Source organism: Bombyx mandarina, chromosome 16 (assembly GCF_030267445.1).
Source record: "Bombyx mandarina strain Sakado chromosome 16, ASM3026744v2".
NCBI lineage: Eukaryota > Metazoa > Arthropoda > Insecta > Lepidoptera > Bombycidae > Bombyx > Bombyx mandarina.
In genome coordinates, this window is record NC_143222.1 from 280,058 (window position 1) to 303,753 (window position 23,696).

General features: G+C 38.9%; 1 protein-coding gene across 2 annotated transcripts in view; it reads left to right on the plus strand.

The window, feature by feature from the left end:
• pigs (GAS2-like protein pickled eggs) overlaps window positions 1–23,696 on the plus strand; it is a 149,650-nt gene that overhangs the window by 57,479 nt on the left and 68,475 nt on the right. The window contains exons 1-2 of one of the 2 annotated variants that reach the window (XM_028178655.2): window positions 6,927–7,152; window positions 20,546–20,764. In XM_028178655.2, coding sequence (XP_028034456.2) covers window positions 20,582–20,764 — 183 coding nt within the window. In that variant the 5' untranslated portion in view covers window positions 6,927–7,152; window positions 20,546–20,581. Of the gene's footprint in view, window positions 1–6,926; window positions 7,153–20,545; window positions 20,765–23,696 lie in introns of those variants that run through there. The other variant, XM_089733801.1, reaches the window with a different exon arrangement.

Consider the following 23,696-nt stretch of genomic DNA (forward strand, 5'->3'; position numbering starts at 1 on the left):
TTATCATTGTAGAAATAATGTCCCATTTTAATAAGTTGAATGTACATAATTCGTCTATGTTGTTTTGGGCTGCGGATGGGCAGAAGAGATTAGGGCCCGTCCAGTTTTAAGTCGTTGCCGAAGTCTGTATACAATGAAAATGCAGATTTCTTCAATTTAGAAATAAGGTTGAAGTTTCAATAATATTACAATGATGTTTTCATCTCAATTTTACCATTGCACTAGAGTTCATTCATACCATCTGTAAATGGTGCATTATACCCAGTGCAATTCAGAAGGCTTTTTTACCACGTACCGTCCTGATTTTGAATGGATACCTCTCCCAATGTTTTTCCCAAGCGCTATGATATGTATAAAACGAATTTTGAGAAGAGTCTTTAGCAATAGGCCGTTGTTTGATTGTGCCTCTGACATTGCTGATATCCATGAGTAGCTGTCACTACTTACAATCAGGTGGGCCACATGACCGTCAGCTTACTACGGCATTAAGAAAAACAATATAGATATGAATTAGTGATGAACATGAGCCTTTTTGAAAACTCTCCTAATACGTGACTCCTTACGAACTTTTTTTTTTATTGCCTTTGTAGGCAGACGAGGCCCACCCGATGGTAAGTGGTCACCGTCACTCGTGGACGTCAGCAATGCCAGGGGCAGAGCCAAGCCGCTGCCTACCATTAAGTACTCTCCGCAAGCCTCGTTTGAAGAAGGACATGTCATAGCGCTCGGAAAATACCGTGGAGGGGAGCTCATTCCAAAGCCGGATGGTACGTGGCAAAGAAGATCTTTGGAAACGCACTGTCGATGAACGCAGCGGTTCCAGATAATATGGGCTTCGGAAAAGAGTTTCTTCATTTTATTTTTATTTTTTATTTTTTTATTGCTTAGATGGGTGGACGAGCTCACAGCCCACCTGATGTTAAGTGGTTACTGGAGCCCATAGACATCCACAACGTAAAAGCGCCACCTACCTTGAGATATAAGTTCGAAGTTGTCAAGTAAGTTACAACGGTTGCCCCACCCTTCAACCGAAACGCATAATTGCTGCACGGCAGAAATAGGCTGGGTGGTAGTACCCACCCGTGCGGACTCACAAGAGGTCCTACCACCGGTAATAATACGTTAAACAGATAAAACAGCTGAATAATTATGTTTCCTCGAAACTTGACTGTACTTAGCAGGTATTTCCAATTACTAACACGTCTTATCTCGTATTGTTATCTGTTTCCTATTTCAGCAGACTTGAAAAGAGGTTATTGTTGCAGATTAAAAATTTTGGTACAATGAGTGCCTTCTTAAAGCAAGTAGGTGAACGTAGCAGTTTAGGTTTTAATACAATTTTGACTTTATCAGTGTTGGAATATATTATTCCCGATCCTGCGGAAAGAATGGAAAGCAGTCGACGTCGCGCAAAACACGTCATCTCGGATCCTCCCGATCCACTAACGGTGCTTCTAGGTACTTCAAGCACCGGTCACCGTTCTCGTCGAACCCGTCGCTTGCGACGAAGGGCTCGACGAGTAAATTAACCCTCAGACACAGCCCACTGAGTTTCTCGCCGGATCTTCTCAGTGGGTCGCGTTTCCGATCCGGTGGTAGATTCTGCGAAGCACGATTCTTGCTAGGGTTCGTGTTAGCAACGTCGTCAGGTTTGAGTCCCGTGAGCTCACCTACTAGTTAAGGTTACGCTGGAATAGCCTCTCAAGGCTACCAGCTTAGGTAGGATTAAAAAAAAAAGGAATATATTAGTAATATTGAAAAAAAAATTATTTGCGTTTGCAGACGAGAATGTTCGTCATAACACAGGAAATAATCCAACCATGGGACCGCTAGCTTTGGAACATTTATTTAGATTAGATTACGAAGAAGAAAATAAATACTAATTCTGTGTATCTGAGATCACTAAGAACGGTTGTTGTGAAATGTGTGCATTTCTAACCATATAGGGAAGGCTGAGGGGTGCATCTGGGCTCGTAAACACCACTGGGGGATGGCCCTAAACGAAGCCATGGCAATAACAATGTCTATTTATAGTAAAACGGCCCGTTTTTCGATTTCAAAGGAACAAATACGGAGAATTAATTAGCCGTGGAACAACTGCGACAAATCTTGATAGCAAACAATGTAAAATTTTATTTCGATCCTTTTGACTATTTTTATATATCGTTATTATAATAATTAGTTTAAAAATAACAGTCTTATCGAGTGCTTATCAATTGCAAGTCCGATAGGGAAAGTATTCTGCGTATTTAGAAGAGAATGTGGGTGTGGCGTAGATAAACACGATTTGTTTATTGTCTAAGCACCTTTGTTCTCGATATTAAGTATGTGTTATTCTTCTTAACACACAAACTGAAGTTTTGCTGCTGGTAGTCGATTACAAGGGGTTCACAATCATCCATTATGTCCACCTGAGTGTCAGCGGTAATTTGAGTTAACGACTCGTTTTGAAAGGCGTTGTGACACATTAAATGTTTAATTAAAATCTTAATTGCCCGCACGGCGATCGTAGCTGTTGTCAAACACAGAGATGACAGCGTCACTTATAAAATTCACACGTAATATGTACTTAATGAGTAAAAGTGTCTTTTTGTAGGTTATTATTAGCTGTGTTGGGAAAAGAGTAAGGTTGTGGTCTTATTGTTGGGTTAAAGAGTTGATTGACTGATTATAGCGAATTAAATTGGTTATTTTGTTTCTTGGAGTTCCTATTGGTGGACAGGTGTCACATAAATAGCTCTAATTAAAAAATATATAATATTTAGTATGGGTACGATTTCTGAAAAACCACATTTGGACATTTTACCTTTGCATTAATTCCCTGTAATTTATCTTTCGGTATGGTTTAGTTCCAATTTGTTACATTGTTTTTTTTGTAATAATTTAAGTAAACCCTAAAGTATAATTTGATAGCTCACGTGCATCGGTAAATATTATCGTTTCGTCTATTTTTGCAGTGATATTTTTTTTTTCTTTGGCAGCCTAATGGTCCCTGTAAATTACGCGCAGATGGGTAGTTGAGGTCACGGGGCTCAACCAGAGAGAACTTGGTAGCACTAGCTTTAGCAAGAGCAGTAGTTCGCTGAACCTACCGCCGGATCGGAATCCCAACCCACTTAGAAGATCCGGCGAGAAACTCAGTGGTTTGTATCTATGTGCACGTCGAACCCTTCGTTCGACATTCGACGAGAACAGTTCCAGCTCACAGCCCTGGTGTGAAGTGGTTACTGGAGCCCATAGACATCTACAACATAAATACGCCACCCTCTAAGGTCTCAAGTATAGTTACAAAGGCTGCTCCACCCTTCAAACCGAAACGCATTACTGCTTTACGGCAGAAATAGGCAGGGTGGTGGTATAGTAACCGGCAAACATCTTGAGCAAATGACCTTGACTGCGCAGAACCGAATTTTAGATCACTTTGGTGGTGAGGGTAAGGCGCGACGGCAGGGGAAATCGTATCGAGCGCGTTATTGGTAGATCAGTCGAACCCTGCGCCCCGCACCGCGCCCTCATTCTGCTCGCTCCCAAAAGTACGCTTGCGTACAGTGAAAAATCTATCGTTATTAATCGTTAAGTTATTTGTTATAATTGCTTGTTGACTTTGTTGCCATTGCTATTTGTTGAGTGTTTGTTGATTTTTTATAAAAAATACACTATGCCGCGACAAACTGGTGTAGTAATCAAAAGAAAGGGTAGAAAAATTGTGTACGACGTATATTGCTTCATTATAAAACAGGGGAAGAATGATATGGAAAAAGTAAAACAGACTTCGGAAGCAACAAAAACATCAGTGAGTACTGTTAGGTGCATTATTAACGAAGCTAAAGGCTCTGGCTTGCTCGCCGTGTTTGGGATTCCGGGTAAGAAAAGATCAGGGAAGAAGAAAGTTACCGGAATGGATAGTTTCGTTCAATCTGTAATAAAAAGATGTAATCATAATAACTACATAACAAGCAGCGAAACTCCGTACCGTAGAAAGGCTTCGAAAAATTTAAAGAAGATATACATTTTAATGGCTCGGAATGAAGTTTACGACGAATTATGAAAGAGCTAGACTTCAGATGAAAAAAAAAAACAGAAAATAATCGGAAGCTGGTAATTGAAAAAAGTAATATCTTAAAAAAATAATTAATTAGCCAAAAAAGAAGATCGAACGACCGAGTTGTAAACTACACCGATGAGCCCTATGTCGACTCATCACGATTATGGCGACTCGGGTGATGAAAACAGTGATGATGATGATGGTCAAGATTATGATAACGAAAAAAAAATTACAAATACCAGCTTCGCTTCAACTGAACCAAGACCTGGCAACAGCTCTAGTTTTGACTTAATAGAAGGAATATCTATATTACCCCAAGATTAAATTATTACAATTATTAACCTATATTTTTTGTTGATGTTCTAATAAATATATAAATAAATACATATGTTGATTTTAATAATTTAATTGCGTTATGACGCAGCGTAAATAATGTTTTTGCACGTGAGTGTACCATGCGCAAACTTACCCCCACTACGTCAACAAATGCTCAAGAAGTTTGCCGGCTATTATACCTACCCGTGCGGACTAACAAGAGGTCCTAATTATGAAAATTATAATTTTGCGGTACTGTTTATAGACTACTTAACATAATAAGATCTCTTTAAAACCGCAGTATTTCTTACGAGCGCATCCTAGTCCTGTTCCGCCTATAATCACCGCTGTCACATTAACCCCGGCCTTGCATCTCGCCGTGAAATTACTTGTAACTTTCAATTACATTGTTCTTTGGAAAATCGATGTCTGTAGAAAGAAAATTGTTCAATAAGTCTTTGTTTTATTCTGTCACTCTATGAGTCGCAAGACTTCGAACCGCAGACGGAAACTTTTAGTTTTTAATTATTGTCGCTCACGCAGTTTAATGCAAATTTTTCACCATCAACATCTTGGCTGGGTTGTAATTCCAGCACGGCGCTCGCCTCACTGTTATGATTATGAGATATGTCATTTTTCGAACGAAGTTTGAAGTAACTCGGCTTGAGTGTATCCTAATATCGCTGGTCGAAGGTAGCCGGCAGATTGTATGCTAGTCTGTGTTCCAAAGCAAATGATGATATTTTAATTGAAGTGTATATAATAAGAACCATAGGCGAGATATAAGGTAGCGCATACAAGCTTTAGAGGTTTTTAAAGTGTTTCATGTTGGAAATTCTAAACGAGTTTGTGGTCGATGTACCGATATATCCCGTCTACAACTCCCAAAATCTCCTTCTGAGACAAAAACTCATTCGATAAGGCTATGCGTTACGATAATCGCCTTATCGTTCCCACCGCTGACTACTCCCCGAATCCTGATCACGCAGGAGCCAGTCATCGTCGACGCCCTAGACACGTCCTTACGGATCCATTAGATCCGCATTGCATTAGACGCCTTCAGCTCTAACACTAGGAGCAGGTTTAGGGACCCCGGTAGCCGTACTCGTCGAGCTCGACAAAGTGCTCGACGTGCAACCTAGCCCATACATCAGTCCGCTGAGTTTCTCGCCGGATCTTTTCAGCGGGACTCGATTCCGATCCGGTAGTAGATACATTCGCGAAGCAGCTGCTTTTGAGTTGTTAGGTCTCCTTCGGAGGCGCTCGGGCAGCTGTTAGCAAATCCCACCCCTCCTGGCTGAGCCTTTGCTCGCCCACCTGCCCTGGTGAAATTGGAAAGGCCTCCGGGCCACCAGTAATCCTTAAATCCTAAAAAAACCAAAACTTTTTAAATTGGATAGGCTATAGGATTGGATAGGCTTAGATTGGATTTTGAATTGGATAGGATTTTAAATGGAACGGGATGGGCTTGCAGCAGAATCCGGGAGGAAAATCTCAATAGCCATTATGTAAGCGACTGTCCTGACTCACAAAGAAAACGAATAGAAACAACAACAATAAAAATATACAAGATTATCTCTTGTTTAGTTTTCACGACATTACCTAAGCCTTGATTTTTAGATGAGAACAAGATTATTAAGAGGTCAGCGTGTGTGTCATTGTATTCTATACGTTCAAGGACAGCCCGATGGCCAGGCGAACCGGATTCGGTGCGAAAAAGCCGAAACGGGCAGAAATCACGACGCGAGGGAGCCTAGTGGTTGGCGTAAAGTGCTTAATTGGGATCGCCGTGTTGATGTTAAATTTGATTGGGCTGCGGCTTGTACAACGCTATTGACTATGTGAAGACTAAGACATATTCTTCGAGATAAACTTCTTTTAATGTCGATTAATATTTTTTAGTTATAAATGTGTAGTATGACGATATGTGTAAGAGGGGAGTGAGCGAATAAATGATATAGGAGTATGGAAAGAGACAACTTGTTGCGCCCACAACAGATGACTGGGAGAATGATGATATGATAATATTTTTAGTTAGAATACTATTTATTTGTTAAAATCAGTTGTATAGATATGTATATGTTAAAACAGTTGAGAGGTTTGGTTACAATAATTTTGAATCATGTTAGCTGAATGATGCGATCCTGACTTTGGTCGGGATCCCCTCAAAATGTCAAGATTTCAAGACATGAAGATAAGAGGAATTCTCAAGACATCTTTACTATTATGGTATGCTCTATCACCAATCCGCACGCAATGGAATCTGCCGAAAAAGATAGGTAGTATCTGCTAGCTTTTTTCGGCGGATAAGTTCCGGCTTGTAAGGTGGGAGAGATATTACGCAATACTATTGAGACTTGGACCTCATGTCTCAAAGCGGGCGGTGGCATTCATGTGTCTTGGCCGTCTCGTCAATGCAGCAATAACAATTATATCTGTTTCATTATTATTCCGACCGAAGCCGCGGCAGACTCTGAGCGTGTGATAAATGCGCATCTCTAATGCATTCTTCATTACCTATTCACTCGTAAAAATGAAGATCTGTCTAGAAATGTGCCGCCAAGGCTGTGTTTGTGTCGCGAAACTTGCACGCGTCGTTTGCAAGCGACATATCAAGTCATAACTTCTACATAGCGTCAGTCTAATTGTAGTACTGGCATCGTTCGCACGCGTGCCGAGTAGCTCCGTCTATCGACTATCGATAGTTTCGTGTAGCAATTTCGATATAGTGCTGTGATTTATCGAATAGTGCTGTGATCAACGGGACCGGCTAGATTTTTTCATCGACTAAGGTTTGTGGTCGTGTTTTTTAATTGTTCGCAATTTTGATAATTGTTTGATTTAAGTTGGGAGTATTAATTGTTTTTAAGAAAGAAAAAAAAGGCTCTTTTTTGTGAAACACGTTTTTATATTTAATATTTTTTGGGTTATTAAAGTTGAAAATAATTATAATTTTAATACAAGCGTCATTCATGTATGTTTTCTCCTAAAAAAAATCGGCAGAAATAACGAGCGCAAAAGACAGGTATTTGTACAAGACACATAAGCTGTAGATACTAGCTGTAATTTTTAATGACAGGTGTATACCTGTCATTAAAAATGGATCGAATTGAATATTGAACAGACGAAAATTAATTGTTGAACGAAAAATATTGAATGGGATGATGATAATAAACAGGAAATTATGTCATTTCAATGACGCCTTGGATTGGCATTTGTGAATAATGTATTGAAATATTGTTACATATATGTATATATTTTTTTTATTTTGTCTGTTACTCACCGCTGTGCAATTGTATGGTCGATGTAACTTTATTATCCGAGCTCAAGTCTCTTAACTTAGTTTGCTATATTTTAAGCTCGTCAGCTCATCCTCAATAATGCTCTTTAAACTTTGAGACAAATGTCATGAAAATGTAAATTAAATGATAATTTTTAATGCAAATTCGTTTATTTCTTCACTGAGTCATTTTAACTTAAAATTATTCGGAGTTTTTAAATTATTTTTGTCTTTCGAAGTTTTTAGGAACATATTATACCTATGCTTTAGTATACGCGGATATGCGCTCTACTCTGGTTCTACTAGTAACGAAGACAGAAATTAGATACGCATGAGCATAGTATAGATAAATGATTCATCATCTTCATGGAGGCGCCGCATCCACGTTGATTTTAGTTTTAAAATTAAAAGTCGTAGGTGTTTTAATTGAATTAATATATGTACCTACATTTATGTAATGAAAACAGGTAGTTTTGTCAGCAATAAAAAAAAATAACTGCAACCGCGTTATCAATTTTAATTCCGGCTTGAAGTGCAACGTTCGGTCGCCATGCAAATTTTAGATAATTTTTTTTCGCGATAAAATTTATCTGCTGACGTCACCGAACATCGATAATTCGGTTAATAAATGTATTATCGATAAGATTAACGATACGAATACGTTTTTGTTTTCTTTAAAACGTTTTAGTCATCGTGTGATGTAATAGTAAATAGATGGACATCACTAGAGATATTTGTTAATGTATTCTGCTTGGTACATATGTAGAGGTTACTGAAGCTAGTTCATAAATTATCTAGCGAAAGGAAACAAGCCCTGCCCTGCGTTGCAGTATGTTTAAATAACCGACTTCAATTAAAAAAGGCCACAAATAAAAAAAATCTAACTATTAATGCCATCTTTATCCTACACAATGGTGTAGCGGGCTTAATACAAAAACCGTAAGTTTGTGATAATCCTAGCGACGTTATAAACACAGAGAACATTGTAGATAGCACATTATATTTCAAATGAAATAATTTTAAAATCGAAGTTTATCGTTCGATATCGATTAGAGTAAGGTTTTATTGTCTACCTACAAACTCTTGTCTCGCTTGTTTGTCTGTGCGTTTGTATTCGTTAATTTTCACGACTTAACCAATATGAATTTATTCTGTTTTGTGCAATGCATCAAAATTTGTTAGGAGCTCGTAATAACCTAAAAAGACTCGTTATTTTTCTCCTGATTTGTAAAGCTTACATTTTAGGATTATATTTATAAAAAAAATTATACTTCTGTGGGATTGGTAAGAATGGAACGTATGAAATAGTATGGAACGGAACGTTAAGATGTGAGTGAGAGAAAACGGTAAGAAAGGGAAAAGAGAATGACAGAGAAAAGCAAGATGGCGAAGACGATTGAATTAGCAAGGCTAAAAAAGATGTCAGTAAATTTTTAATTATAATAACAATAGATTTTAGAAGAGAACAATAAAAGTGTAACAGTGGAATAGTTTTATTTGATGCGCCACGATCGCAATTTTACACTTTATTGTATCACAGTCTTCGACATTGACAGTAGCTTAATCGTATTAAGCCTTAAATGCTCTAAAAATGCTTATGATTACTGACAATAATTTTTTTTACCTACTTATGTGGTCGCTTTGAGAGGCTATGCCAGCGTAACCTAACCAGTAGGTGGGCTCTCGGGGCTCTACGCTCTAACCCGGGGGCGTTGGGGCGTTGTTAACTGCGCCCCTAGTGGCAAACGTAGGCAAACGTCTCCAACTCCATAAAAAATTGTGCTAACTTTGGCGCGATCGAGAACGTTATAAAACTCGCACTAAGCACACTGGGGTACAGAGAATATTTACCGCCAAGCCGTGAACTCTTTTGTCTAAAAAAAAGGAAGGACATTTACGAAGATGCCAATTTAAATTTTACTTTGTTCGTAACATCCCCTCGTGAAGAACAGCCCTACAGAGAGTTATATTTGAATGCATACCGAGAATTCTGTGTGCCGAAGTTCAAATACTAATTTGAGCATTGGGCCACACGCGGCGTCCAACGTCGATACCGCCATATGGAACGCATGCGTTTTTGTGTACAATAATGTGAGTACTACCAACATAATCAGTAGTTTTTTAGTGTCGTAGGTCGGTAATATTGCTGAGCCTCTATGAATACCCATCGGGATTTCCATTGCGGAGTTTATTGAAATGATGGCTACGGCGTTCGAAATATTATTTCGGTTTCTGTGATTCGTCTGTTTTATCTAGATCTCCCGGGATCGCCCATAGTGTGTTCCGAAGAATCATCTTTGTCGATTTCTCTTCATCTTTCGATCGTTATAGCATTCTCTACAAATGATAGTTTGATGCTTGGCTGATTAAGTAGTGAATGAGACCCCAAATGACTACTTTTATTACTGATGGTAGGACGTCTTGTGAGTCCGCACGGGTAGATACCACCGCCCTGCCTATTTCTGCCGTGAAGCAGTAATGCGTTTCGGTTTGAAGGGCGGGACAGCCGTTGTACTGTTAAAAGTGAGACCTTACGAATCATGTCTCAAGGTGGGTGGCGGCATTTACGTTTAGATGTCCATGGGCTCCGGTAACCACTTAACACCAGTTAGGTCGTGAGCTCGTCCACCCATCTAAGCAATAAAAAAAAAACTATATGCTATACTAGAGATTTGTGAAAGAGGAGTGGGGTGAAATCCCGTTAGACGATTGTATACGCCCCTAGCGAGACCATTTCGTGGGGAGGTTTCCGAAGAAAGATGCGCTCAGTGCTGTCAAGGTTCGGACGCGAATTGTTCAGCGACTCAGGGGATTTAGTTTTCTTTTTTATGATTGATGGATTACTGTTGTTTCGGATGCCTTTCCAGTTTCACCAGGATAAGTGGGCAAGCAAAGGCTCTGTCAGGAGGGGTAGGATTTGCTAACAGCTACCCGAGCGCCTGCGAAGGAGACCTAAAAACTCAAGAGCAGCTGCTTCGCGAGGTCTCCTTTAGGTCTCCGAGGATTTAGTCTACTTTACTACAACGGCCTATTGCTCACAGCATGTCAGTTGGATTGCGACAATTTCCACTCATTTTAAAACAGCTGACATCTATTAGCGACTATCAAGCTATGATCAGATAGATCGTTGACTAGTATATATTTCACGGTAGTAAAAATATTTTATTTGCTACCGTGTTTCTGAGTCTGAAAAGTTTCCTTCTTCTTAGTCGCATCCTTCATTGCTGAAGGTCGTGTCCCTGAAAGCCCTTCGTGGCTCTTTGTACCATCAGCTTCCATTTCCTTCGGTTTTCGGCTTCTCTCAGGGCGGTCGCAACAGAGAGTCCAGTGAGCGCAGTTACCTGATCTGATCAACGGTTTGGCGGCCAGCCGGCCTTTTCCCTTCTACCTTGCCGACCACAGTCAATTTTCAAGGTTGTCTGGTGGCCGCCGAGCAATGTGACCAAAGTAATCAAGAACCTTTTGGTAGCAAAAAAAAGGTTTACCAATAGAATAATTATTTGCGATCTTTCCTCGTCCCTCAGAGGATTGTGGTGCTGACAACGTGGTGTTTAACGCTTGCAGTCAGGTATGCCGTGAGGTTATCACAGTCACTTGCATGTCCATCAATCGCACAGATAAACCAAACTCCCATCATCGGTAATCATGTGTTTTCTGTGATTATCTACAAATGTACAAAATAGCTTGATGGCGCTATCTAAATAATCTGTACGCGGAAATTTAACTTATCGATCAATCGACGTGTTCCTGAATTGTGTTCATTAATTTTTTCGACTTGAAACATTGGAATCGTAAAAAAACCTAAAAAAAACGTCGGCGCGCTCACAACAATAATTATTATTCTTGGGATGCATCATTCTTACTACATACATCTTTGAACACATTCATGCGCTCATGTAATGAAATGAATGAATGTGAAACAGTTAAATCTTCAATCCACCATTATTTTATTGAACAGTGTGTATACAAGCTTGTGACTTACTAGCTTTTGCCCGTGACTTTGTCCGCGTGGAATAAATAGTTCACAAATAATGTTTTATTTTAGAAAAAAATTGGTTAGCATAAAAAACGTTATAGTGAGCCAGCCTTAACATATAGACACATGCTGTCGCGGACTTTTTTTTAGATCTTTTAAAGGGGAACAATTCTGTCATATATTATTTTAGTGAAATTTTAACTATTTCTGCAGCGCACGCAGCGGAAGCTCTCAAAAATAATGTCATAATGTATCTTTTATGCATTATTAAAAAAAATATTAGCATTGTGCACTTCTACTCTATATTCTCTATAAGTGTCGAAAATTTCGTACTCCTCCGTCCGCGCAATTTTCGTAAAATGGGATCAAAGTTTTTGCTTCACGTATTAATATATAGATAATATAATTAGTATTTGTAGAAGTAAAGGCATTTATTCATTTTCCCGGCCACCTCAAGATACCTCTAAGAAATAGACGCTACATTTACGTACTCTTCGATTTTACTGATAAATTTTAACCTGCAGATAAACCCAATCAAGGTCACACGCAACACGAATTTAACTTAAAATGATCGTTTCCAAATAAAACGGAACTTAATTACGGTAAAAAAAAACTTTATTTAATTCCACAATTGACTGGCGTAAATGGACAGGCGGGATTGTAGGCCGCGTGGCATCATTTTTTTATATTACTTAGACGGACGGACCCCCTGATCTTAAGTGGTTACCGGAGCTCATAGACATTTACAACATAAATACCACCACCCAACTTGAGACATGAGTTGTAAGGTCTCACTCTTAACAGTACAACGGCTGCCCCGGCATTCAAACCGAAACGCATTACTGCTTCACAGCAGAAAGGGGTGAGATGATGGTACCTACCCGTGCGGACTCACAAGACGTCTTACCACCAGTAAATACGCGGCTTGATTTTTATTACACGATGTTATCCCTTCACCGTGGAAGTCAATCGTGAACATTGTTAAGTAGGTATTTTATTGGAAAAATTGGTACCCACTTGCGAACACCGATGCATCGCTCGACACGAATGCACCGGACGTCTTATCCTTTAGGCCACGACGACTCTCAAAAGTTTCAAGTTGATGGGAAGTTTCCCCTGAAAACGCTGTGAATTTACAGGAGTGAAAGCTGGTGGAACCTTTCCCGATCAATCGCCTTCCCTCCGAGGCCATTGAACTCGTCCTAACGTGACCGTAAATGTTAATATCTTGTCGTAAAGCTATTACGCATAAAATTAACGTAACGGTTAGGAATTTTTCTGTGAATTCAAACGATTACTCGCTTTTTAGTTTTACAAAAAGCGAGTAATCATTACTAGTGGTAGGTGGTTTTTACTGGTGGTAGGACCTCTTGTGAGTCCGCACGGGTAGGTACCCCCAGCCTGCCTATTTCTGCCGTGAAGCAGTAATGCGTTTCGGCTTGAAGAGTGGGGCAGCCGTTGTAACTATACTTGAGACCTTAGAGACCTTAGAACATATATCTCTAACTTAACCACAGAAACAAACCAATGAGTTTCTCACCGGATCTCCGGACCGGACCGGATTCTCAGTGGGCCGCAATTCGATAGTAGACTCTGCGAACTAGGTACTACTCTTGCTAAGGCTAGTGTTAGCAGATCCTCTCAGACTGAGCCCGTGAGTTGACCTACACATTCGGGAAGCTAGCACAACCCCTTGACTTCACGAAGCAGTAGGTACGGAAAAGAAATCGAAGCGGCGCAGAAATAGAATTGGTACTTACTTATCGAAGCGTCCTGTAAACGCCATTTAATCACAATGAGGACGATTAGATTCGCATCGCTTAACTTGATAAGTCTTATCGTCACCTTACTATCGGTTGAGTAGTTCACGCGTGTTTACTTTATGCACGATTTCTCAGCGTAACAATACAGTAAGGTGGAAAACAGCGTTCCGAAGTGGCCACGTGATTATTTTAACAACAGCTAATGCTCGTAACTTGTGGCAGGTGAGCTCACGGGCTCAATCTGATAGGATTTGCTAACAGTGGGCCTAGCTAGAGCAGTGCTGCTCTGAATCTAACATTAGATCGAAATCGTGACCTCCTTAGAAGATCCGATGAAAAGATATATGGATAAACTATCGTTCCTAGCCCTAGCCAACTTAAACTCTCTTCCCAAAAAAAGTAGCATTGATTATCTATATATTAATACGTGAAGCAAAAACTATGTACCCCTTTTTACGAAAAATTTCCCACACTTATAGAGAACATAGAGAAGAAGTGCAGAATGCTAATCTTTTTTTTTAAATAATGCATAAAAGATACATTAAATCAATAATATCTGTATTATTATAGAAGTATAATACTGTTTGACAATAGAACCATAATAATGTTTAAACTTTTAATTTCAATTAACTATAGTCGAATTTCGACTTCTGCGGGGACGACTAGTTATATTTATTGTTTCGTCCACATGTCGTCGTCACACACCACGTAGGGCTACTTACGAGCGATATTTTCCCACGGAGAACAACTTTAAAACGCTTTATGTCAGCGCTGAGCAGCGACTTGTAAAAACAGCGTTGTGGGTGCCTTGTAAACAGATTAGCCTAGTTAAAGAACCGTTTGCAGGAAAATGTATTTATCAAAGTCAAAGGACGTATCAAACGAATTGCAAAGTGCCTTTTACAACGAAATTCGATACCTCGATTGTTTTTAGATCAATTTTAAACACATATGTAACTTTATATATAACGTTTACTGTATACACTAGGTTTGTGTTCCTAATTCTTCTTTCCTTCTACGGGCCTACTGGAAGAGATTTCAACATGAAATAAGTAGTGTCCTTGTACTCTGTATTCTTATTGTTGTGTTTCTTCTAACAGCTGTGTGTACAAAATATATTCAATAAATAAATAAAGAAATATTATTCTGAAATGTCGGTTAAGGTAGAACAAAAAGATGCGCAGAAGGAGCCTCGTCAATTTTCTCTTTCCAAGTTCTGTCTCGATGTCAAACTTCAAAATAAGACTCTTAAGCGACAGGTACAGGATCTATAATCATCGTTCACCATCAGCCATCAAAAAGGTGGTCTTATCTGCGTTCAAAGCAACTCTATTATTTTATGAAGTCATCAAAGTTGCTGCTTCCTTCCGGCAGGTAACTTTTGCTCATGTAAACACTTGGTCATATTCCACGACTTCCCGGATGATGGAACAACATTATATTACAAAATTAAAACATACCAAATGTATCAGCGTTACTATTACTAGACTTGTAACTATACTTGCGAACTTAGAACTTATATCTTAAGGTGGGTGGCGCATTTACGTCGTTGATTTCTATGGGCTCCAGCAACCACTTAACACCAGGTGGGCTGTGAGCTCGTCCATCCATCTAAGCAATAACAAAAAAAAAAAAAAACTTTTCGTGTTTGTTTTGCTGTCGTTACGCGCGCGACAACGGAAGTCGGCCGAGCGTGTCGTTGCGTAACCGCAGCGGATCCGCACATTGTCTGACGTTACTTACGACATACGCGCACGGTGTACTCGTGTTGTATGAAAGGGCACTTTGAAGATTTTATACGACAACTTACAGCGGAAGATCTAAACGTCTCAGCATTATTTTTAATGCAGAACCCATTTGCTGAAACCGTGTATCAAATGTCTTTCTGATTACTTTAATAGATGAACGGGGATACAGTACACCTGATGGTGATTGGTTAGCGATGGACATCAGTAATGACAGGGGCACAGCTTAATTGACACCTTTTTGAAGTGAAACTTCTTTATCGACGTAGGGAGGAAAAAACGTATGTAACGTTTTTCGGTTACGCGCCATCTTAATTTCTTCTGTTACGCGCCATGTTTATTTTATTTCTATTTATTTTGATATCAACAGATGTCGTTGCATGTAATTCAAGAATTCCTGAATCGCAGTGACGAGATGTTACACAGTTGATAGACGTTCTCATATTTCTCTTGCTAAATCATACCTACCTGGCGCCGAAATACCGTGATCATGCAGGCGGTTCCCCCTGATGCGGCTGCTCCATTACACTGCGGAGTGGTTGACCCTTGCGATTATTTTTATATTTTATAAGATTCACTTCTACCGTGTGTGACTTGCACACACACACATTTTTTTTTATTGCCCTTGTAGGCAGACGAGCATACGGCTCACTTGATGGTGAGTGGTTACCGTCGCCGATGGACTTCAGCAATGCCAGCGGCAGAGCCAAGATGCAGCCTACCGCTTAATACTCTCCACCAGCCTCGTTTGAAGAAGGACATGACATGACCTTCATCGCTTAGGGCGGATATAATGCTGCAAATCAATTACTTTAATGACTTCTTCAGTAGAGTTGGGCGCGATGATGGCATATGTTAGTGCCCGGCGTCTCTGATGAGTAACTGACACAGTTCAATGAATGAACGAAAAGTTTGATTCACTTCTAATAATAGTAACTTTTTGTGTAACGCGTGATCCTTCGTGGAGATCCCGTGAATCACTGTTTTAACCTAAATCGTTATTTGAAGGTATTATTCATCATTTTCCTTTGAGAGCAACGGGTTTTCGTTACAAAAACATCTCCGGAACGAAGAGTACACTTGTTACGTCACGATTGTATATTTATTACACGGGAAAACTGTAAATGTAACAGCGTAAAAAGCATGGTGGCAAAGAGTAGTGAGGTTGTGGCGTACCTCCCACCAAAAGTACGCTTCTACAGATTTTATTTATTACTAGCTGATCCGGCAGACTTCGTAGTGTCTCAATCGATAAATAAAATACCTAAACTTTTTTATAAAATAAACTTAAAACAAACAAAAGGAATCCGCCCGACGGGGGACACATCAAAGGAAAAACAAAATTGTTATTTTTATTTAATTCCGAGCATTTTCATATTTATCTACCTTTTAAACCTTTTCTGGACTTCCACAAATAATTCAAGACCAAAATTAGCCAAATCTTCAAACTTCCTTAAAATATATGGAACCTATGGTTTCAAGTTATTATTTATTGCGTATATGGGTGAACGAGCTCATAGCCCACCTGGTGTTTAGTGGTTACCGGAGCCCATAGACATCTACAGCCTAAATATGCCACCCACCTTGAGATATGAATTCTAAGGTCTCAGTTTAGTTACAACGGCTGCCCACCCTTCAAAGCGAAACGCGTTACTGCTTAACGGCAGAAATAGGCAGGGTTGTGGTATCTACCCGTGCGGACTCACAAGAGGTCCTACCACCAGTTATCGAGAAAGATTTTGAAAATGATTTCGTGCTCAATACGGCTGCAATGTTTCATAAGATGTGTTTACACGGTACGTGAGCGTGCCACGGGAAAGCTGATCAGTCAGCCATCGCGGGTGGCCATCCGTGGACGGTTACCGTCGGTTATCACCATCCTGCTACCAGCAAGACTGTGGTTAATGTAATGGTTAGTTGCGTCAAGTCTTGCATGATCGGAGACGGTGAAAATTGTTTTTTTTTTTAATAATAAGCCTGTAATGTCTAATTGAAAATTTCACGTATAGACAATTCGAATCTTTTTAAATTAGTAAAGGTTAGATGAATGCGCATCTATTTTTTTTTATTTTTTTTATTTGTCCAGACCCACAGTTTACCTGGCGTTAACTTTAGACATCAGCCGTGAAAATGTGGCGATATTTTAATACTTTACGTAATACAAGCACCGTATTGTTTCTGAAACACGAGAAGGATGTTATTTTATTAATTACAAACTCTACTAACTTAGTAGAGTCGTTATTGAAGCGACGAACTCTAGATAGCGATCGCCTGCGATTCGGTCTACCAATTGAATCTAATGAAAGAGCATTTCTATAATGGAACTGATTGTTTGATGGTGTCATGCGTCGTTATAAAACGTTGACAAACTACGGGTAATTAACGTCTAGCCATTGAGATTTATGTGTTACGTGAAGCCGGAGTAGTATTTTAAATTTGGTAGTTTTTTCTCAGAAGTAGCTTGCGAAGTTTTACTGGTGGTATGACCTCTTGTGAGCCCGCGCGGGTAGGTACCACCACCCTGTCTATTTCTGCCGTGAAGCAGTAATGCGTTTCGGTTTGAAGGGTGGGGCAGCCGTTGTAACTACACTGAGATCTTAGAACTTATATCTAAAGGTGGGTGGCGCATTTACGTTGTAGATGTCTATGGGCTCCAGTAACCACTTAACACCAGGTGGGCTGTGAGCTCGTCCACAAATCTAGGCAATAAAAAAATAAAAAATAAAAATTAGCTGTGCCAACCCCATCTAGTGGGATAAGGTGGCGAAAAAGAAGAAGAGATAATTTTATGCTGTCCTTAATTTTATGCTGTCTATTATATTATAAATAAATGTATATTTGTCTCTCAGCCACGTAAAGAATTGATGAAGGGATTTGGATAAAATTTCGTAAAAAGTTTACCTGGATTCACAAGTAAGATACTTTTACCGCGATAGTTGAAAGGATTCAGGTATCTTACTGAGAAAACTGAAGAGAACTAAGCCTTTTGACTTAGTGTAGTGTTTACCATATTCTAAATAGTGTTACAGTGATGGTGATGTAACTAAAGCACACACAAACAAAGTGTTTAGCGTTAATATACACTAAATAAGGTCACTGGACTTTATTCTCGACTTAGTTTTCGTTAAATTAAAATTACTCATTAGCCTTATTAAGCTGATTGTAATCTTAGTATTGTGCCGCATCTAGGTTTTGGTATAGGGTAAAGCCGAGATAGATGCCCCACTTTTTGAAATAGTCATGTAATTTTGAAAATATTAGTTTTACACAAATAATTTCTATTAATGTAGTTAGCTCAATCCTTTATGTTTAATTAGTATACATTTTTTTTAACCTATCAAATACAGATTTTGCAGAAATTCGTTTTTCGTAGAACCTTTTTTTGGAGGATAGATGCCTACCTGTATGGATAGTTGCCCCACCAAGAAAATACTGAGTAGGATAGATGCCTGCAGTGCAGGATAGATGCCCTTTATACCGTGTAAACGAAAAAACCAAACCAAATATTAAGAAGTTCTATTCCTAACAGAGCAATTGTCTCCAAGAAACATGGGTCATAATAATAAAAAATATTTTGTATTTTTTAAGTCTTTGAATGTTTATAATTAAAAGATATTTCTCATATCACACAAATGATCATAATTAAATTTTTAAAGCGTTAAGTAAGCGTAAGCTAAACTGCATTTTTTTTAGTTTCAACATGCATTATCCTATTTTTTTATTAAATTAAATTTTACAAATATTTATTCAACAAAAATATAAATTCTGAATTGTTTATAAAATATTCGCATTAAGTGTCGATGTATACATTGCAAAATCATATTTTTTTTATATTAAATTAACACAATAAAGATATCTTTATTATTTTGTCCAATTGAAGTTTAACTGGATAGTGCTTTCAATTTTCCACATCTTCTACATCATTTCTGAAAAACACGTTTCATGTAGCTAGTTCTGAAACATTAAACATTGAATCCAGTCGGATTGCGACTTCGTATTTTTATAGTTTTCAAAACATTTAATGCAGATATGCGTTTTAGGTTTATCCCTTAGATTTCTTTAGGGACAAATCTATTGTTTTATTTCCTTTCATTTTATAGTTAAGTGGATTGTCTTCATCTTCGCTGCTTGAACTGTAAATCATTTGTTTGTGTTTTATGTTTTCGTGGCATATTTCTGCTATATTCTGAAATGACAGAGTATGGAGGGATAGATGCCCCTAAAGGTACCTATACCCCAAAAAATCAGGGCAACTATCCTTTGTGATAAGGATAGATACCCAATTTTTTTGTAAATAAATTATAAACATAATAGCATTTATTTACACCTAGATGCAGACTCAATGAACCAATATATTCACGTAGTAAAAAATATAATGGAATTTTACACTAATTCTAAAGTTATACAACGCTAAATACTAACCTTTAAATCTTTGACGTGTTCGTGAAATTCCGCGCGGAGAAAATTACATGCACGAGGAAAACACTTCGTCACCACGCGATTGTCAAATGGTACATAAGGTATAGGGTAACTGTGGTTCCTACTTATTAAATTAATTTTTTGTCATGAGTGCGGGAAGTTAGGTTTTTAGAACATGAGGCACCTATCCCGCTGCGGCATCTATCCAGGTTTTACCCTATTACATAAATAAATAAAACTAACGCCAGATATTAAAGGTTAAAAAAATACGCTGAAACAACTCACTTTATTATTATTTATTGCCCTTGTAGGCAGAGAGCATACGGCCCATACTCACCCGGTGGTGAGTGGTTACCGTCACCCATGGGCTTCAACAATGTCAAGGGCAGAGCCAATTCGTTACCTACCATTAATTACTTTCCACAAGCCTCGTTTGAAGAAAGACATGTCATAGCGCTCGGGAAACATCGTGGAGGGGAGCTCATTCCAAAGCCGTAGGGCACGTGGCGAAAAAGATCTCTGGATACGAACTGTAGATGAACGCAGTGGCTCTAGGTAGTATGGAAGATGCATGCATACTACCTGGAGTGCTTGGAAGATGCAACAAGCTTCATTGCTTGAATTAAAATTAACTTAAGTAAAATTGCGGGGCATGTTTACAGTCCAAGGATCACAAGATCGGTTACTAATACGTAGTTTTCGTGGTCACATAGAAGTTATAGTACAATTTCAGTACAGTCGATACTGGTAGAGTGTCAAGAGCAGCTGATTAACACTAAGCGTACCATAACGGGTCAAATGACCAATTTTGAACTTTTGCAAATTTGACTTCATCATGCCTTTTTCTTAACAATTAATGTACAGTTATAATTTTTGTTGTTGTTTTGTTTTGTTTATTTTGAGTAATGCTTGTCGTATATCGTTATCTACCCGCTAAGATAGAAATAGGTACCAGAAAGTGTCGGTATGATTAGCGTTAAAAATATAATTTCCTTGTTTCAGAACCAGTTATGTCCGTGTGTTGATCACAAATTAAAAATGGCGAGCGCTGGTGCCGTACTCCTGGAGGCTCGGCCCTTCAGGCCGTTCAAATCATCGGAGGAGTACCTCTACGCTATGAAGGAGGACCTGGCTGAATGGCTGACCGTGCTGTACCCCGAACTCAGGATCACCGCTGATAACTTCCTCGACAGACTCGACACGGGCGTCGCTTTGTGCAGGGTAAGTTTAGTGATAATTATGTTTAACTGTCTTATATTTCACGCAATTTTGTTTACTAAATACAAAAGTTTTAATATTTATAAGGTATGACGTCACTTCATCAGCTATGGTACATGAGTGGACCTCGCTTGACTGGTGTTGACCATTTCAGGTCTAGGCCCCCTTAAAATGTCTTTCGCAGATATAACTCTACCGGTAATGTTTGGGAAATCTTTAATCCATCTTTCTTCTGATCTGATTTTAGTTATTTTGCACCTGGTTTCATGCGCTACGAATTTTTATTTAGAATAAATAGTACCTGTCTGTGATCTTTGATCTACTGGACGGTAGCACTGCTGGATAGTATTTATATCAACCTTAGCTATTCTTCAGGCAGGTTTTATAAATTTTCCATATTTTACTTTCTCAAGGGATTCACAAACATTAGCGAATCGACTGATAGGTACGACTGTTTATCAAAACTATACGAACACTTGACATGTAACACGGCTGTTATCAATAGGATAAGATAGTTCCCGCGATAATACATACCCTAATCCAATACGGTAAAGGGGTCGAGAACCAATTGATATTTCCTTTGTATGAAGCCAGTGACCGTGGGTGAATAGATAAGTCGTAAATACTTATAGTAATCTTTCTTATAATTCTCTCTGGGAAAGTGTATGTCTATTGTTTGGATAATTATATTATGTACGCGTCTGTGATAGGCAGCAGCTGGCATTGCTGATCTTTGCCAGATCCAAATGATTTTCCTGTCTTATCTACAAGTTAACTATCCTGTTGGGCCTACTTCCATTACAACATAAGAATGCCGTCCGTCTGATTTTGAACTGTTATCTGACTCCGCGAACAACAAACATGGGAATTTCATCACTCCGAGCAAAAGTCAACGTCAAAAGCGCACTTGACTTTTGACAAACCGTTCTGTCAGATTACACGCTTGTCATTGGTTAATCGATAAGCCCCTGTCTGGCAGTGTGTTGAGCAAGATTGAATATAATTAAAGAAATACAATTAATAAAGCAGTTCGTAAGTTCAAAACGACCGTCTGGTGTAGTGGTAAGTGACATGGTCACTACACAAGGGGGTCGCGGGTTCGAATCCCGCCAAGGGAAGATATTTGTATGATAAATATAAATGTCTTTTCCAGGGTTATGGATGTATATTAAATATATGTATGTGTATAATAAAAATCTTACATTTATTTCCGTTATCTGGTACCTGTAACACAAGTTCTTTACGAACTTAGCACGGGACCAGTTAACGTGGCGTGATTGTTAGTAAATATTTATTATTATTATTATTATTATTATAAAACTGCTTACGGAAAGTGGTGTGCTCGGAGTTTTTATGATGGATCGAATCATAAAAGAGGAAATCCGTTGAAGAACCGAAGTAACGGACATAGCTCTAAAGATTAGCAAGCTGAAGTGGCAATGGGCTGAAAATACGTGAAACACCATGCTGATGGCAATGCACATTCTGAACTTGAGACTATGTACCGGTAAGCGCAGCGTTGGGCTTCTCCCTGCCCGGTGGACTGGTGACTTGGGGCTATATGTGAGAAGAGATTGGATGCACAAGACGAAAGACCGCTAATTGTGGCGGTCTACTGTAAAGGCCTACATACATCCAGCCGTGAAGACATACAGGCTGATGATGATGATCAATTACTGAAGATATTAAGCTTAGTCTATACTAATATTATAAAGAGGAAAGATTTGTTTGTTTGTTTGTATTGAATAGGTTTCGAAACTACTGAACCGATTTGAAAAATTCTTTCACTGTTTGGAAGCTACACTATTCCCAAGTGACATAGGCTATAATCTTTTTTGAAAAAAATTACGGATACTTACTAAAAACTCTAATAATGTAACACAAGGTGTAAAAAAAATACCTAAAATATTCTTTACATCGCGTGCCCTGCGAAAACTATTCATGATAGAATAAAATAATATAAAATAAAATGTAAATAAGAGATTTCTTAAGAGCCGTGGGATGAAGGGTTCGTTCGCTCGTGTTACATATTATATTTTAACCAAAACTAGAATATAAAAACCGTTTGAAACGTCCATATATGTTATTAGTAATGCAAATGAAGCACTTGTTAAGGCTCTAACAGCCTTGAGTCGTGTTGTAAGTTTGCATTAGCGGGCGGCGTCCGACTACTGGTTTGTCGTAAGATGACCCTCGGGTACGCTCGCTTATTATTTCGTAAACTTTACGATGCGTTTCTAAAAAAAACGTACAGAAAGACGAAAAAACGCAACACGAGACTGCGTTACGGCGATGAGTTGGGTCATTTTTTAATTTTTTTTATTGCATACATAGGTGGACGAGCCCTACTTGGTGTTAAATGGTTACCGAAGCTCATAGACATCTACAATGTAAATGCTGCCATCCATCTTGAACACCAGCCAGATCTAGTAAGAGAAGCACCTGGTGGTAGTCTGTACCATGCGGTCCATGCCATCCATGATCGAACACAGCGAAAGAACGTCACATGTGGTCGCGATCCTCAGTAGTGACGGAACGATATAGAAGAAGACCTTGAAACAAGAGTTCTAAAGTCTCAGTATAGTTAAAACGGCTGCCCCACCCTTCAAACCGAAAGGCATTACTGCTTCACAACAGAAATAGGCAGGGCGGTGGTACCTATGTACCCGTGCGGACTCACAAGAGGTTCAACAACCAGTAAAAATATGTTGTATAGTTACTGATAAATATATTGATCAATCAAAACTGTACTACTGGAAGCCCGCATACAAATACCCATGTATCTATGGAAATACACATGTATGTAAATACGTCTTCACCAATGACTTCTACGGCGAAGGACTATCATCGTGTTATGTAATATGTACATATATCTTTATATATATTTCTTCTGTGCGTGTGTTTATCACTGAACTCCTCCTAAACGGCTGGATCG